This window comes from Lupinus angustifolius, chromosome LG06 (genome assembly GCF_001865875.1).
Source record: "Lupinus angustifolius cultivar Tanjil chromosome LG06, LupAngTanjil_v1.0, whole genome shotgun sequence".
Classification (NCBI taxonomy): Eukaryota; Viridiplantae; Streptophyta; class Magnoliopsida; order Fabales; family Fabaceae; genus Lupinus; species Lupinus angustifolius.
Window position 1 is genome coordinate 10,537,083 of NC_032014.1, and position 15,130 is coordinate 10,552,212.

Consider the following 15,130-nt stretch of genomic DNA (forward strand, 5'->3'; position numbering starts at 1 on the left):
TGTCTGAATAAATTTGCCATCATATCATGTAACTTCTTCAAATAAAGGTTATGAGAAGAAACGTTCAATAATAATAACTACGATACTCAAATTCATAGCAGAAAATAATTGCAGTAATTTAGGATAATAGCAAAATGCATTCTACATCCTTAAACTTCACGGATCCTCCCTCCCAGAGTAAATGAGCTTCTGTTTCTGCAACATTGATGCAAGTCTTTTTTTAGCAAGACAACTTGCCTGCAATAAAAATGAATCACTTTGAAGGTGATTAATGAAAAATGCCTGTACAGGGAGGCAAAAACAATCGGGTGATTTTCTGACACATGAATTAGTTACGGTAAGAGCTCCAAGCAAATAGCAAACTTGTATAACAGGACTCCACACCCTTAATTTGATTCCACAGTCTTATTACAGAATCCATTTCTTGGCTTCTTGTTGGATATAATGTCAGAGAAAGAGTCGACCAGTTGCCCTGCCAAACTACTCGGATCATCAATAAGAGTTTGAATGAAGGTATTAACCACCCTGCGTTCTTGTTCCGTCGACCTCAAACTAAACCATGTTAGCAATTTCAACCTAAATTCCTGTTTGATGTGACCCTCACATTCTAGCCAGCGAATTACTTTCACACAATACTCAAAGTTCTCATCCAAAGAGATTGAACCACTAGATCTGCATAAAGGAGAGCCATTTATCAAAGTGCTGTCACAATCATGTGTCTCTTCATTTCTGCTTGCTATCCTTTTCCGACCTGCGTCTACATGAGACTCAACAGCTGGCACTTCTCTGGCAGGACCATGGGTCCAGGTTTGTGAGTCACCACTCCCATGTGATCTTGCTAAACCATTTTTCTCTATATCACGAGAAGCAGCATCATCATCTGCCTCAACTGCCTGCAGTGAAGTGCAACCATTATGTTCATCCCTGGAAGACTCAAAAGGAGGTGTTAGCTCTTCATTTAAATCAGGAACTGAAGCAACATTTAAATCAAGGTCTCGTGAAACTGGAGGCAACTTCTCTTCCGGAATTTTTGGCTTGACAATCTTACTTTGTCCACCGCAAATTTTCTTATCACCACAACAAAACTCCTCAAAGTAACCTTGCTCTTGAGCCCAAGCAAAACGTAAAATTTTCCCAAGGTCTCGAACCTTAAATCCAGAATCTTCCATTGTCGAATGGAGATCCATTTTGGAGCCAGAAGAACTACCTCCAGTTTGAAGATTCTCTTTTATTTGATTCATAACAACAGAGGGAGAGGGATTCTTTTGAATTATCTCGATGCTCTTAGTGAAACACTTGGCCTCGGAATGGCCCAGATCACCTGAATCAGTGTAAGACATAATCCGAAAAGTATATTCAGTGCAAGGGTGAAGGTTGGATATCAAAATCCTCCTCTGAGATTTGGGGAACACAGAAACAGGTTCTTTTGTGAGCAATTCCTCCCCATTCTTGTAATACCAGAGCTTGTACCCCTTGATGTCCTCAGAAGATACATTTGATATTTCAATTAAAATGATTTTGACTGAGGAAGCTGTTACCTCTTCAAAGAAAAACTTGCAAGCAGCAGGAAGTGAACCATCTGCGAGTAAGAAAATGTCATTGTGTACCAAATTATTTGAGACTGGCTTGAAAGGTAAGAAAATAAATTGAGTAAACAAAAGCTAAGAGCATTATTTCAAACCTGTGAAATCTGGATTTACACTGGGAACAGTGGCCAACCAGCTATCAGCTTTCTCAATAGCAAGAGAACAGAGTTTCTGCACGTCACTGGCAATAGATAGTCTGCTGACAATGCCTCGTGCCATCTTCGCAGAAACACCATTAACTGGACCGACTTCTGTCTCCAGTTTAGCCTTAGCCTCTACTACAATTTGATGCAATTCTTTAAATTTTGATGTCCCATCCAGCAGCCTGTAGCTCAAATATATCCTATAACTGAGTACATCTACACGCCGGGCATCTTTTGCTATAATTAGTTGCTTTTTCCAGCATCTGCTATTATAAAACATGAATCATTAAGTTCATCAACCTAGGGCTGGAAACCTACTTACCAGTATGAGCCATTAAGTTGCAACGATTTGTGATTATATCATACATATATTTTGTTTCAATATAAAAATCTCTTCAAAAAGCCATCAAGGTTAACAAAAACTGAAATAGAGACATGTTTGCTTTTATTATTGTAAGCATGTCAAGGTAGTGGGTGATGGACAGAGAAGAGGCAGGAAACATAAGGCAAATCCTTCTTAAATGATTTTATTCAATAGTGCACTGAGAATGCAAGCCAATAAGTGTTCTGCTGTTGAAAGACAGAAATAGTCATTCACCAAAACCTAGCTAAAATGATAGAAAAGTGGCAAGGGAGGACATATATCATCCAAAGCTCAACAGGTAAGGAAAAAAACATACCCAAGTATCCCTGTAACTTTACCACAGGATGCACAACAGTAGCCACCATCTAGCTGCATCAGTTGCCCATGATCAACAACTCCAACTTTTTCACGTTGCAGGGCACACTCAATATGACAAGACAGCCCACAGGAGCCCCCTTTAGTAGATTCAGATGTGCACACCACCCAAAGACTAGGATCCTTGTTATCGTCAAACAGGTGACAAATACAGCAAGAGCACCTTCTACAAAATGCGTCATCTATAGATAGAACCAAATAGTTGTTGTGTTATGTTCCTGTTGGTTGCACCTTTTAATGAAACCAAAATGTTAGATTCCTTGCCCTTGTCCTATTCCATTCTATCAGTAAAATGCACCCAACATGGACATAAACAATTTGTCATCCCTAGTAAGGTTAGAAAGGCTAATCTAGAGATTAGACAACAGAATAGCATGTCTGAATAAATTTGCCATCATATCATGTAACTTCTTCAAATAAAGGTTATGAGAAGAAACGTTCAATAATAATAACTACGATACTCAAATTCATAGCAGAAAATAATTGCAGTAATTTAGGATAATAGCAAAATGCATTCTACATCCTTAAACTTCACGGATCCTCCCTCCCAGAGTAAATGAGCTTCTGTTTCTGCAACATTGATGCAAGTCTTTTTTTAGCAAGACAACTTGCCTGCAATAAAAATGAATCACTTTGAAGGTGATTAATGAAAAATGCCTGTACAGGGAGGCAAAAACAATCGGGTGATTTTCTGACACATGAATTAGTTACGGTAAGAGCTCCAAGCAAATAGCAAACTTGTATAACAGGACTCCACACCCTTAATTTGATTCCACAGTCTTATTACAGAATCCATTTCTTGGCTTCTTGTTGGATATAATGTCAGAGAAAGAGTCGACCAGTTGCCCTGCCAAACTACTCGGATCATCAATAAGAGTTTGAATGAAGGTATTAACCACCCTGCGTTCTTGTTCCGTCGACCTCAAACTAAACCATGTTAGCAATTTCAACCTAAATTCCTGTTTGATGTGACCCTCACATTCTAGCCAGCGAATTACTTTCACACAATACTCAAAGTTCTCATCCAAAGAGATTGAACCACTAGATCTGCATAAAGGAGAGCCATTTATCAAAGTGCTGTCACAATCATGTGTCTCTTCATTTCTGCTTGCTATCCTTTTCCGACCTGCGTCTACATGAGACTCAACAGCTGGCACTTCTCTGGCAGGACCATGGGTCCAGGTTTGTGAGTCACCACTCCCATGTGATCTTGCTAAACCATTTTTCTCTATATCACGAGAAGCAGCATCATCATCTGCCTCAACTGCCTGCAGTGAAGTGCAACCATTATGTTCATCCCTGGAAGACTCAAAAGGAGGTGTTAGCTCTTCATTTAAATCAGGAACTGAAGCAACATTTAAATCAAGGTCTCGTGAAACTGGAGGCAACTTCTCTTCCGGAATTTTTGGCTTGACAATCTTACTTTGTCCACCGCAAATTTTCTTATCACCACAACAAAACTCCTCAAAGTAACCTTGCTCTTGAGCCCAAGCAAAACGTAAAATTTTCCCAAGGTCTCGAACCTTAAATCCAGAATCTTCCATTGTCGAATGGAGATCCATTTTGGAGCCAGAAGAACTACCTCCAGTTTGAAGATTCTCTTTTATTTGATTCATAACAACAGAGGGAGAGGGATTCTTTTGAATTATCTCGATGCTCTTAGTGAAACACTTGGCCTCGGAATGGCCCAGATCACCTGAATCAGTGTAAGACATAATCCGAAAAGTATATTCAGTGCAAGGGTGAAGGTTGGATATCAAAATCCTCCTCTGAGATTTGGGGAACACAGAAACAGGTTCTTTTGTGAGCAATTCCTCCCCATTCTTGTAATACCAGAGCTTGTACCCCTTGATGTCCTCAGAAGATACATTTGATATTTCAATTAAAATGATTTTGACTGAGGAAGCTGTTACCTCTTCAAAGAAAAACTTGCAAGCAGCAGGAAGTGAACCATCTGCGAGTAAGAAAATGTCATTGTGTACCAAATTATTTGAGACTGGCTTGAAAGGTAAGAAAATAAATTGAGTAAACAAAAGCTAAGAGCATTATTTCAAACCTGTGAAATCTGGATTTACACTGGGAACAGTGGCCAACCAGCTATCAGCTTTCTCAATAGCAAGAGAACAGAGTTTCTGCACGTCACTGGCAATAGATAGTCTGCTGACAATGCCTCGTGCCATCTTCGCAGAAACACCATTAACTGGACCGACTTCTGTCTCCAGTTTAGCCTTAGCCTCTACTACAATTTGATGCAATTCTTTAAATTTTGATGTCCCATCCAGCAGCCTGTAGCTCAAATATATCCTATAACTGAGTACATCTACACGCCGGGCATCTTTTGCTATAATTAGTTGCTTTTTCCAGCATCTGCTATTATAAAACATGAATCATTAAGTTCATCAACCTAGGGCTGGAAACCTACTTACCAGTATGAGCCATTAAGTTGCAACGATTTGTGATTATATCATACATATATTTTGTTTCAATATAAAAATCTCTTCAAAAAGCCATCAAGGTTAACAAAAACTGAAATAGAGACATGTTTGCTTTTATTATTGTAAGCATGTCAAGGTAGTGGGTGATGGACAGAGAAGAGGCAGGAAACATAAGGCAAATCCTTCTTAAATGATTTTATTCAATAGTGCACTGAGAATGCAAGCCAATAAGTGTTCTGCTGTTGAAAGACAGAAATAGTCATTCACCAAAACCTAGCTAAAATGATAGAAAAGTGGCAAGGGAGGACATATATCATCCAAAGCTCAACAGGTAAGGAAAAAAACATACCCAAGTATCCCTGTAACTTTACCACAGGATGCACAACAGTAGCCACCATCTAGCTGCATCAGTTGCCCATGATCAACAACTCCAACTTTTTCACGTTGCAGGGCACACTCAATATGACAAGACAGCCCACAGGAGCCCCCTTTAGTAGATTCAGATGTGCACACCACCCAAAGACTAGGATCCTTGTTATCGTCAAACAGGTGACAAATACAGCAAGAGCACCTTCTACAAAATGCGTCATCTATAGATAGAACCGCCCTACAAGCAGCATTTTTACAGATCCAAGAGTTTGAATGTCCAAAATCAGAAGACTGATCAGTAGATATCAGCCTTGTGGGGTTTTCACCCTTGCGGTGTTGCTTCCTAGGAGGCTGATGGCCAAGACTGGAAACTTTTTTGGATTCGTGTTTCTTAATTACCTTACCAGTTGACTTAGAGTCAGACATCCTGATTTTTTATGAAACTTTCTTTTTGTCTTTACCAATGCACGTTCAAAGAAGTTCCTTCTTTGGACCAGACTTCAGGAACTCCTGAAAGAGTTCTGAACTTCATGAAGCATCATCTGAATGGCCATTTTTCTGGAGTATTCTGGACAGAAATAACAACCAACTTAAAGCAAGTCTCTGGTAGAAATAGAGGGAAGATTAACTAATATAAACAATACAGCTAAGACTCACCGAAAAACAGAACAAAAATAGCAAAAGAGCAGACTACTTTGGACTAGTATAAAATTTCAGGTTTCACCAACGAAATACGAATAGAAGGGTAGTTTGTACACAGTTCAACTGTTGATGGAGCTTCTGTTTTCTACTATTTACTCTATCATTCATGCCAAAGTAACCCTTCAGATCAGAAACAACAGAGCTAAAATGACTTTCATACATGCATGCACACACAGGGACATATTATTGTGTTATTACTATTGACACATCCAGTCCCTTTCTTACTCTAATATTTGACTTATTATGTTTTAAGTGTGATATTAATGAAATTACCCATTTTCAGGGCACTTATTAACCTCAGTGCACAGCACTATGTATAGAACTAATACATGGGTAAGTAAAAAGTTCCAAAAACTGGAGCTAACCACATCATATTGTCTACCTAGGTATCATCATGCATGCTCCAGCACTTGATCTAGGCATCTAGAGGAGAAATATAGCTTCAACCCACCATTAGGGGCATCTTACCACAAAGAAGTGAATGAAAATATGGATGCAAAGGACATGAGAAGATATAATTAGATAAAAAAAACTAAGTGCAGTTCACAGGACACCCAACTAGTGCTGAAGACAACAATTAATATATGATTCATGCTGCAAACGCAAAGAAAATTTGAAAACATTTACACATGTTATCCAAATATTGTTGTAATAACAAGTTTTGATGCACTGTATTGCAAATAAAACAATTTAATCAAGAAATAACATTTAACAGTTAACATCGTCAAGGACAACCAATGTTTTACAGAAGCATTCCACTTTGCATCAATAGCAACAAAGTTAAATCGAGCCACCTTCAAATTTAAAAGCTTTCAAGATCCAAACATCAACATTGAAATCATGAGCAGATGTGAATAGCAAACCAGCCAGAACAACACAAATATGAATCAGTTATGGCAGTTCTTCATCTAGATGAACATCTCCCAAGGACAAGACCTGGAATCAAGTTTCCTCCAGTCAGATTGCATAGATCTAGAACAAAACAACCAGATTATAATCTATGATAGAATAAGAGGGATAAAAGTCTGGAGCCGTCCTGAATCAGCTAAATCTATAAAATGATTTTCGCAACAAATTCGAAATAATAATAATATTATATCATATTTTCTCACCACGAGTAAGAACATTCACACTGGTAACTAGCAAAGCGGCAAAAGAAACAATTCAAACACATAAGAAACTAGATCAAGGAAAGGTTACATAGAAAATTGAGATTCTGAAAGCCAGTACTGCGTAAACATCAGATATTCCCTACCATGAGAAGAAAAAGGAGGAGATATCTAAAAAGACTTCACGCTAGGGAAGTATCTCAAAGCCGACAACGTTGCGACTCCTGGAGCAGCATCCAATGCAAATGTGGGGCTCCTAGGTCTAGAACAATCCTTTATATAGAATGGGGCCTATGCAGGCACAGAAGCACGTGCCCAAACTCTGTTTTTAATTTACTATATATAATATAACTAAATTGACACAAGTGTTAAACTTTATACGTGTACACCATTCATATATGGAACGTAATTATTGATCGATCCTACCATGATAAGCATCACTTTGGGATTTCATAATCATGCAGATTTTAGAAAAATAGCTCCCTAATAAGAACTAATTAAGTGTTGGTACTTTCTTATGTTTGAAGAGTATATTTGTATGCTAATATTAATTGTATGAGTAAATTGGAAATCGGTCTCATTAATTACTGTGTGATAATATAGAGGATCCAACGCATATTTTTCTGAGTACATTTGCCCTTCAAAAAGTTATTTAATGTATGTACTATATGCAAATTCAACTCAATAGCTTGATACAAGACCTTGGCAAGAATTTTGTTTATCATCTTTGCAAAATGCCCCTGTTTGTCCACTCTACTCTAAATTTGCATGACAAAGGTTAATGAGCTATAGTCTCATTTGATTTTAGCTGACTATATTCATCTCTCCAATTTTTGACTCTAGAGCTAGGATCATTGTTCCCTAAGGAGTGAATGTTCACATGTAAATCATTTTTCATGTTTTTTACTATTTCTCATAATAAGCGAACCTCACATACTGAGACTAAAGTTTGGTTGTTGATGTCGACTATTTCTTATTGTACTAATAATTCCCTTTCGGATAAACTTATTTCGGAATCCAAAGCCACCCAAAGGTTAAAGCTTTAGTCTTGACTTTTGTTCTTAATAGAATTCACACTAATGACATGCCCCATGAGTGCAGGCCTTAGACAAATTTGTCTCCTATTTATAATGAGTTGTTCACACTAATGGGTTGTTTGGATCATTGAATAGTCTTGGATCTTCCCTATTGACTTGCATACTTTTTCCTTACTAAATTTGGAGGTTTTGGCTGACGTAAAGATGCCCAAATTCTATGGCAACTGACGATGCTCCATTTTCACTATTCTCTGTTGTATATGGTTGTTAAGGAACATCAAAACTGTCGATCATGTCTCTAAACTTCTTTTGGGATAAGGTTACTCTTTTGTCATCCCTTTGGTGCTCGGCACATGGGTTATTAGTTGTGTTTCTTTGGTAGCCATGCAAAGGGTTTGACATGCTTTGTCACATGGCTCTGTCACCTTGCTTTAGTCGTTTCCTTCTATTTTCTGTGAGGACGTCCTAACCTCTTGATAGACACTGGTATCTATTCGAGTCAAAAAAAGAGAATGAAAGGAAATGTCCCTAAGCCAGAATCAGTGGAATTATTGGCAGGGCTCTAGATTTTATTGAATTGAGAGAGAAAGAAGAAGAATTACAAGTTTAGAAACATAGAAGGATCTCTGGATCCCTTTTCCCTACCACTGATTCCTGAATCAGATTGGTTAATCCCCAAAAACTCCATTTCCCTCCTAACTGTTATGCTATTAATAGCAGTTAGTTTCCTAACTAATTCTAACTACCCAAGGGTAGAAAGGGAAAGTTGATTATTCTATCCAAACTTTCCTTTTTCCTCTTTTATACACGTTTTTAATCATTGGTATGGTATTAGCCTTATCAATACTCCCCCCTAAAAACATTCTAACTTGTCCTCAAGTTGGAAATTAGGAAATTTGTCTTGTAGTGTAGCTGCCATCTCCCAAGAGCATTCATGATCAGGTAAATTCTGCCACTTGATCAGTACCTCTTCATTATCTCACTCATCTTCTCTTCTGTCTATGACCTTCTCTGGTTCCACTTCCAATTCTAATTCCTCATTCAGCATAGGTGGGAGTGGTTGAGGGTGTTGATCAGGCTTAAGAGCTTTCTTTAACAAGGATACATGGAAGACTGGATGGATTTTTTAGTGCAGAGGTAGCTCCAAGTGATAAGCCACAGATCCTACTCTCTTAACTACTTTGTAAGGTCCATAATATCTCGGGGCCAACTTAGCATAAGGTCTAGCAGCTAAAGACCTCATCTTGTATGGTTGCAGCTTGAGGAAAACCCAATCACCCACCTCAAATACTACCAATCTTCTATGCTTATCAGCATACTGCTTCATCAAATTCTGAGCCTTAGCCAAATTACTCTTTAATTCTTCCAAAATGTCATCCCTCTAAGTATATAGCATGTTGACTTCTTCCACCTTAGAATGGATAGTTCAAGCCTTCAATAATATAGGAGGTTCTCTCCCATACAAGGCCCTGGAAGGGGTCATACCAGCTGAACTATTATAGCTTGAATTAAACCAAAATTCAGCCCAATGCAACCAATCTGCCCAGTGTCTGGGTTTAAGCCCTGCAAAACACCTCAAGTAGGTCTCCAAACACATGTTAGTCACCTCAGTTTGGCCATCAGTCTAAGGATGGTAGGATGTGCTTAATTTTAATTGAGTTCCTGCCATTCTAAAAAGCTCCTTCCAAAATTGGCTTAAGAACAAGGGGTCCCTATCAGAGACAATAGTGCTAGGGAACCCATGCAACTTCAACACCTCTCTTACAAACAGAGTAGTCACTTCCTTTGCTGAATAAGGATGTCCCAAAGCAAAAAAATGAGCATATTTAGTTAATCTATCTATCACAACATATACAGTATCTTTACCCTTCACCCTAGGGAGTCCTCCTATGAAGTCCATAGATATGTCCATCTACACCTGTTGAGGAATAGGTAAAGGCTGAAGCAATCCAGCAGGAGCTAAGGTGGAGTACTTATTCCTCTGGCAAGTATCATAACCTTCTACAAACTCCTAGACATCCTTCCTCATACCCTCCCAAAACAAGAAGCTAGAGATCTTCTTGTATGTTATGAAATACCCTGAGTGCCCACCAATAGGAGTTTCATGACATTCAGCTATAATCAAAGGGACCCTGTTTGAAGCCTGAGATATCACCAACCTATCTTTGTAGTACAACACCCCCTTCTTGATCTCAAACCCTGGATGAGCGGTAAGAGAAATTAGAAGATCCTGCATTATTTTCCTCCACTTAGGATCTCCCTGAACCTCTTGAACCCAATTGTCCATATCTTCATGACTCACTATAGAGATGGCTAAATACATAAATCTTCTAGATAGAGCATTTGCTGTAGAATTCTCACTACCTGGCTTATATTGAATTTCAAAATCCAAGCCTACCAATTTTACAACCCATTTGAACTGCTCATCAGTGAACAATTTCTGATCAGTCAAGAATTTTAAACTCCTTTGGTCAGTTCTAATAATGAAATGCCTCCCTAGCAGATAGTGCCTCCACTTCTAAATAGCTTGAACTAGAGCCAAGAGTTCCCTTTCATATACTGATTTCTGTTGAGCCTTCACTGACAGCCCTTTGCTCCAAAAAGTTAGAGGCTTGCCCTCTTGCATTAAGACAGCCCCTAGGCCCATACTAGAAGCATTTGTCTCTATTACAAATTGCTTATTGAAATTGGAGACATCCAACATGGAAATCTCCATCAAGGCAACCTTCAACCTCTCAAAAGCAGTGGTGGTATCTTTAGTCCAATTGAATGGGTCCTTCCTAAGAAGATCAGTGAGAGGTTTGGCTAATTTGCCATAGTTCTGAACAAATCTCCTGTAGTATCCAGTGAGCCCTAGGAATCCCCTCAAACCCTTGATATTGACAGGTTGAGGCCTAAGTCTTCACAGCCTCTATCTTAGAAGTATCAGCAGCCACCCCTCCTTCAGAGATAATATGGCCTAGATACTCAATGCTACCTTGACCAAAACTACATTTCTTCATATTGGCTTTGAGGCTATTAGTTCCCAATACAACCAGAATTTCCCCTAGATGTTGGACATGGGCTTTAGGACCTGTAGTATCCAGTGATAGACATTGGTATCTATTCGAGTCAAGAAAAGAGAATGAAAGGAAATGTCCCTAAGCCATAATCAATGTAATTCTTGGTAGGGCTCTAGATTTTATATTGAGAGAGAAAGAAGAAGAATTACAAGTTTAGAAACATACAAGGATCCCTGGATCCCTTTTCCCTACCACTGATTCCTGAATCAGATTGGTTAATCCCCAAAAACTCCCTTTCCCTCCTAACTGTTATGCTATTAATAGCAATTAGTTTCCTAACTAATTCTAACTACCCAAGGGTAGAAAGGGAAAGTTGGTTATTCTATCCAAACTTTCTTTTTTCCTCTTTTATCCATGTTTTTAATCATTGGTCTGGTATTAGCCTTATCACCTCTTCTTGTATACTTCTCTCCACTCATATAATAGTATTTCTTTTTTATCTAAACAACATATATTTATTTTATTATTAGATAATAAAAATTTAAAACTAAATATATCATCTATCAAGCACATTTTAATCCAATAATCTAATTCCATCTGTTCAAGATGCAGGACATGCCCACTCAACCAAAGCAACCACATTATTAGCCTGTGGGAGTAGGATGATGTACCTCTTAAAATTGTAAGGTGATCATTCACAGTATATTAAGACATGCTCAACAGCTTAAATTGGCAGCTCAACTGTAGTCAATGGAAACCAAAAGATGTCCCTAAGGCATTGAGGCGAGGGTTTTTGCGGGATCAACACTTTGTACCATCCTAGGACTGCCTTATTGATAAGGATAACAAAAATCTCTTAAAGCTTGGTCATCTAAAGTACTAATGATGATGCTAATGGGGTAAATCCCCACCTAGTGAGATAAAGGCTTGGTTGTTGTTGTTGATGCTAATGGGGTAAATAGTCAGAATAGATGAAGAATAACGAGTTGCCAGCTTTTAGGACTGTGGGCAACAACAGAGGTTAGGGTTTTCTAAATTGAGCATTATAATCTTTCATTATTATGAATATTATGCTTGAGTAGTTAATTTATGATGAAAATCAATGCAAAATGGTGAAACATTTTAGTTTTTGTCTTTCTAATGTTAATAGCTTTCTATAGTAGGTATGCCTTTCAGCTCCTTTTCTCCTCAAGGCATTAAAGCTTAAAAATCCTACCACCTCGAGGGCACTTTCACCTCTGATTACTTTGGTTCAGCTAACTATCATATCCTAATTTGGACACCGGTAAGCACATGTTTGGTACTTGAGAATTAATTTTGAAAGAACTACTTTTGGAAGAATGAGTCTAATGTTGGGAATTTTAACCTGAAATTATTTTTGGGTAATTAGAGTACAACAACAACAACCAAGCCTTAATCTCACAAGGTGCGATCAGATTATATCAGAAATAGTAAATTTACTTTCAGTCAAACTTTTTGGACACAGAATTTATCATTTAGCTTTGGCAGCTAAGCAAGAAAACTTGGTAGCAAAATTACTTTTTAGATACTACCCAAACAAGGACTAAATTCAATAATCATACCCACGGTCCCACCACTTAGCATTCATATAAATTGATAAAATAACCATACCAAACCAGCCAATTCGACCAGAAAACAGTAAACTGGTCATGTATTTGTTCCACTTAACCCAAAAACCTGTACACACAGGACAGGTAAGAAAAACAGATGAACCAGTTAAAACCAGTTTGAACTTGTTTTTTCCTAAAATACATATTTTATTCACCATAACGACGACGGCAACAACAACAATAATGAAAAGGAAGACTGTTGGACATTACTCTGACTCAAACCATTCAAAGCTATACCAGAGTCAGGAGAGAAAAGAACAATACTACCTAGTAACTGTATGTGTTCCATACTGATCAAAACCCAAAAGATTATCCCTACATAAATTGATCCTTGACTCAACAAATATCTCTATAGAAAATTTGGTCTCAAGCATACTAATAGGACCTATCATGGCATTGCAATACTCCATTTTAGAACATAATCATGATATGTATTCATCACATGGGTCAAAGATATGCCATGTTAATGAAGTTACCAAAACAATCATGTAAATGATAGAGCAATAGGTATAGGGCAGATACAAGACCATCTTATTGGAGCACTTGAGTTTCTAGATTCTTGATCAAGCAGCCGCTGTTCAAAGGCTGTCATGAGGCTATACAGTATAATGCATAATGTATAATAATGATATAAGGACCAAAAGCTTTCCAAGAGTAGTCACTTTCAATATTTATACCATAACAATCAGTGCTTATCAGGAATAAAGCAAAATAAAATCACATGGTTAGAGATAATATTTGAAACAAATAGCAGCATGTTTTCCAGTGGAAAAACACTGGCAACATATAAGAACCATTCGACACAACTCTTTTAAAGTCACCTATTCGTTTTTCCCAATGTCCAATTTCAGATGTATTCTATTTCAATAGGTTAACATATGAGAATATGCAAAAAATATTAAAACTACTTTATTTTATACTCAGCATTACATACACTGACACACCACACAAATTGAAAACATTTTGTTGTGATTCTAACTTTTGAAGAGTAGAGTCAACAAGAAGCTCAGAACCATACCTTTAGCAAGGAATGTCTCTTCTAAATCCATTAGTAATCAATACACGCTATAGCTGCATGTCTCTTGTCTGACAAACAGAGAGAAATAGCATTACAAGGGTTAAGGGTGTTTGTTTGTATTAGTGGGGAGATCAAAGTAGTGGCATGTATGAATCACCACTCTACTTTATTCTCAGATAAATAAATAAATAAATAAGCAAACTTCGCAGGCAAATTCTCAGTTATAGCACTATGCCAAAGAAAGCTAACAAGCATTTTGTAAGAGTACTTGCACAATATTTTAACATAATTACTAGCTTGCTTAAGTAAAAATTATGTGTTCAATGATCCAGAACCAACAAAGCAATATCAACAGAAAGTTATGATTTTGATTTTTCACCTCTGCTTGTACTTCAAAAAAAAAGAGTGGTGACATATAATTGGGGGAAAATGTCCATTTGTATACTCAAATACCAGAAAGTTGCTAATGAGTTAAACATAACAAAATAGCAGTAAATGGAGTTATAATGCAGCATAGGAAACTGAAATTAAATGACTCTAACTACAAAATAAACATCATCGATTAAGGAATAAAATAATGTCAAACATAAAATCAGACTCAACCACTTGCAATTTTTTCTTCCCTCATTTAATCACAACCTACAATGCATCATGCAAAAGAACAAAAGAACAATAAGTGAATACCATACACACCTCCCCCCACTACATTCTAAAAGAAACCCAGTTATGATGACCTACAAAAAAATTATCTTTTTTTCCCAAAGCCTTAGAAAAACGTAATGCAAAGTGATACACTGAAAAGTGTATAAAAGAGTAGAAACATAACAAGGTCACACACATCATGATTTAACTGTTCTTCCCATATGCATTGCATTGTGCAGTATAAGCGTTAACAAGGAGTGAAATCAAAGCGCGTTTTTCTTCCATTACTTTTTTTCCTTCCAAAAATAGAAACAATTTCATTACTCCAATATAAACAAAGGAAAACATGTATTTTTCTACAAAATTACGAAGCATAATTCGATAACACAAAAACAAAGTGTGAAACACACGAAACAACGAAAAACGAGAACGAATCTGACGAGGAAAAAAACGTTAAAAAGCAACAAAAAGAGAAAGAGTAAATTACGGGAAAAAGTGAGAGAAAGTGTAAGAGAATTTGGGAGAGAACGGTTACCTTGGGGAGAATGAAGGATAAGAAAGAATCAAGGGTTTTTCATTGAATATGAGTGTGAATCGAAACTTCTTCTGTTGTTAGTTTTTTTGTGTTGAAGAGAGAGAAGCTTGTACGAGTTGTTCTCGTTATAGAAAAGAGTGAATATGCACGCGCGGAAACAGCGCGTGTGGTATTGTGGAGGA

General features: G+C 37.5%; 1 protein-coding gene across 9 annotated transcripts; it reads right to left on the reverse strand.

Moving 5' to 3' along the window:
- On the reverse strand, positions 1 to 15,130 carry LOC109349778 (VIN3-like protein 1). 9 transcript variants are annotated; one of them, XM_019590744.1, is made up of 7 exons: positions 14,949 to 15,130; positions 13,772 to 13,839; positions 6,769 to 6,910; positions 5,507 to 5,840; positions 2,410 to 2,663; positions 1,682 to 1,992; positions 1 to 1,579 (listed from the first exon to the last, which is right to left on the reverse strand). In XM_019590744.1, the coding sequence occupies exons 4-7, from the start codon at positions 5,696 to 5,698 to the stop codon at positions 387 to 389; spliced, it is 1,950 nt and encodes a 649-aa protein (XP_019446289.1). In that variant the 5' UTR covers positions 5,699 to 5,840; positions 6,769 to 6,910; positions 13,772 to 13,839; positions 14,949 to 15,130; the 3' UTR covers positions 1 to 386. The 9 variants fall into 9 exon arrangements, with proteins under 9 accessions (XP_019446289.1, XP_019446288.1, XP_019446290.1 ...); XM_019590743.1 differs by lacking the exons at positions 1 to 1,579; positions 1,682 to 1,992; positions 2,410 to 2,663 and adding exons at positions 2,844 to 4,422; positions 4,525 to 4,835; positions 6,357 to 6,437 and having other exon boundaries at positions 5,253 to 5,840; positions 14,949 to 15,129; XM_019590745.1 differs by lacking the exons at positions 1 to 1,579; positions 1,682 to 1,992; positions 2,410 to 2,663 and adding exons at positions 2,844 to 4,422; positions 4,525 to 4,835 and having other exon boundaries at positions 5,253 to 5,840; positions 6,838 to 6,910; positions 14,949 to 15,129.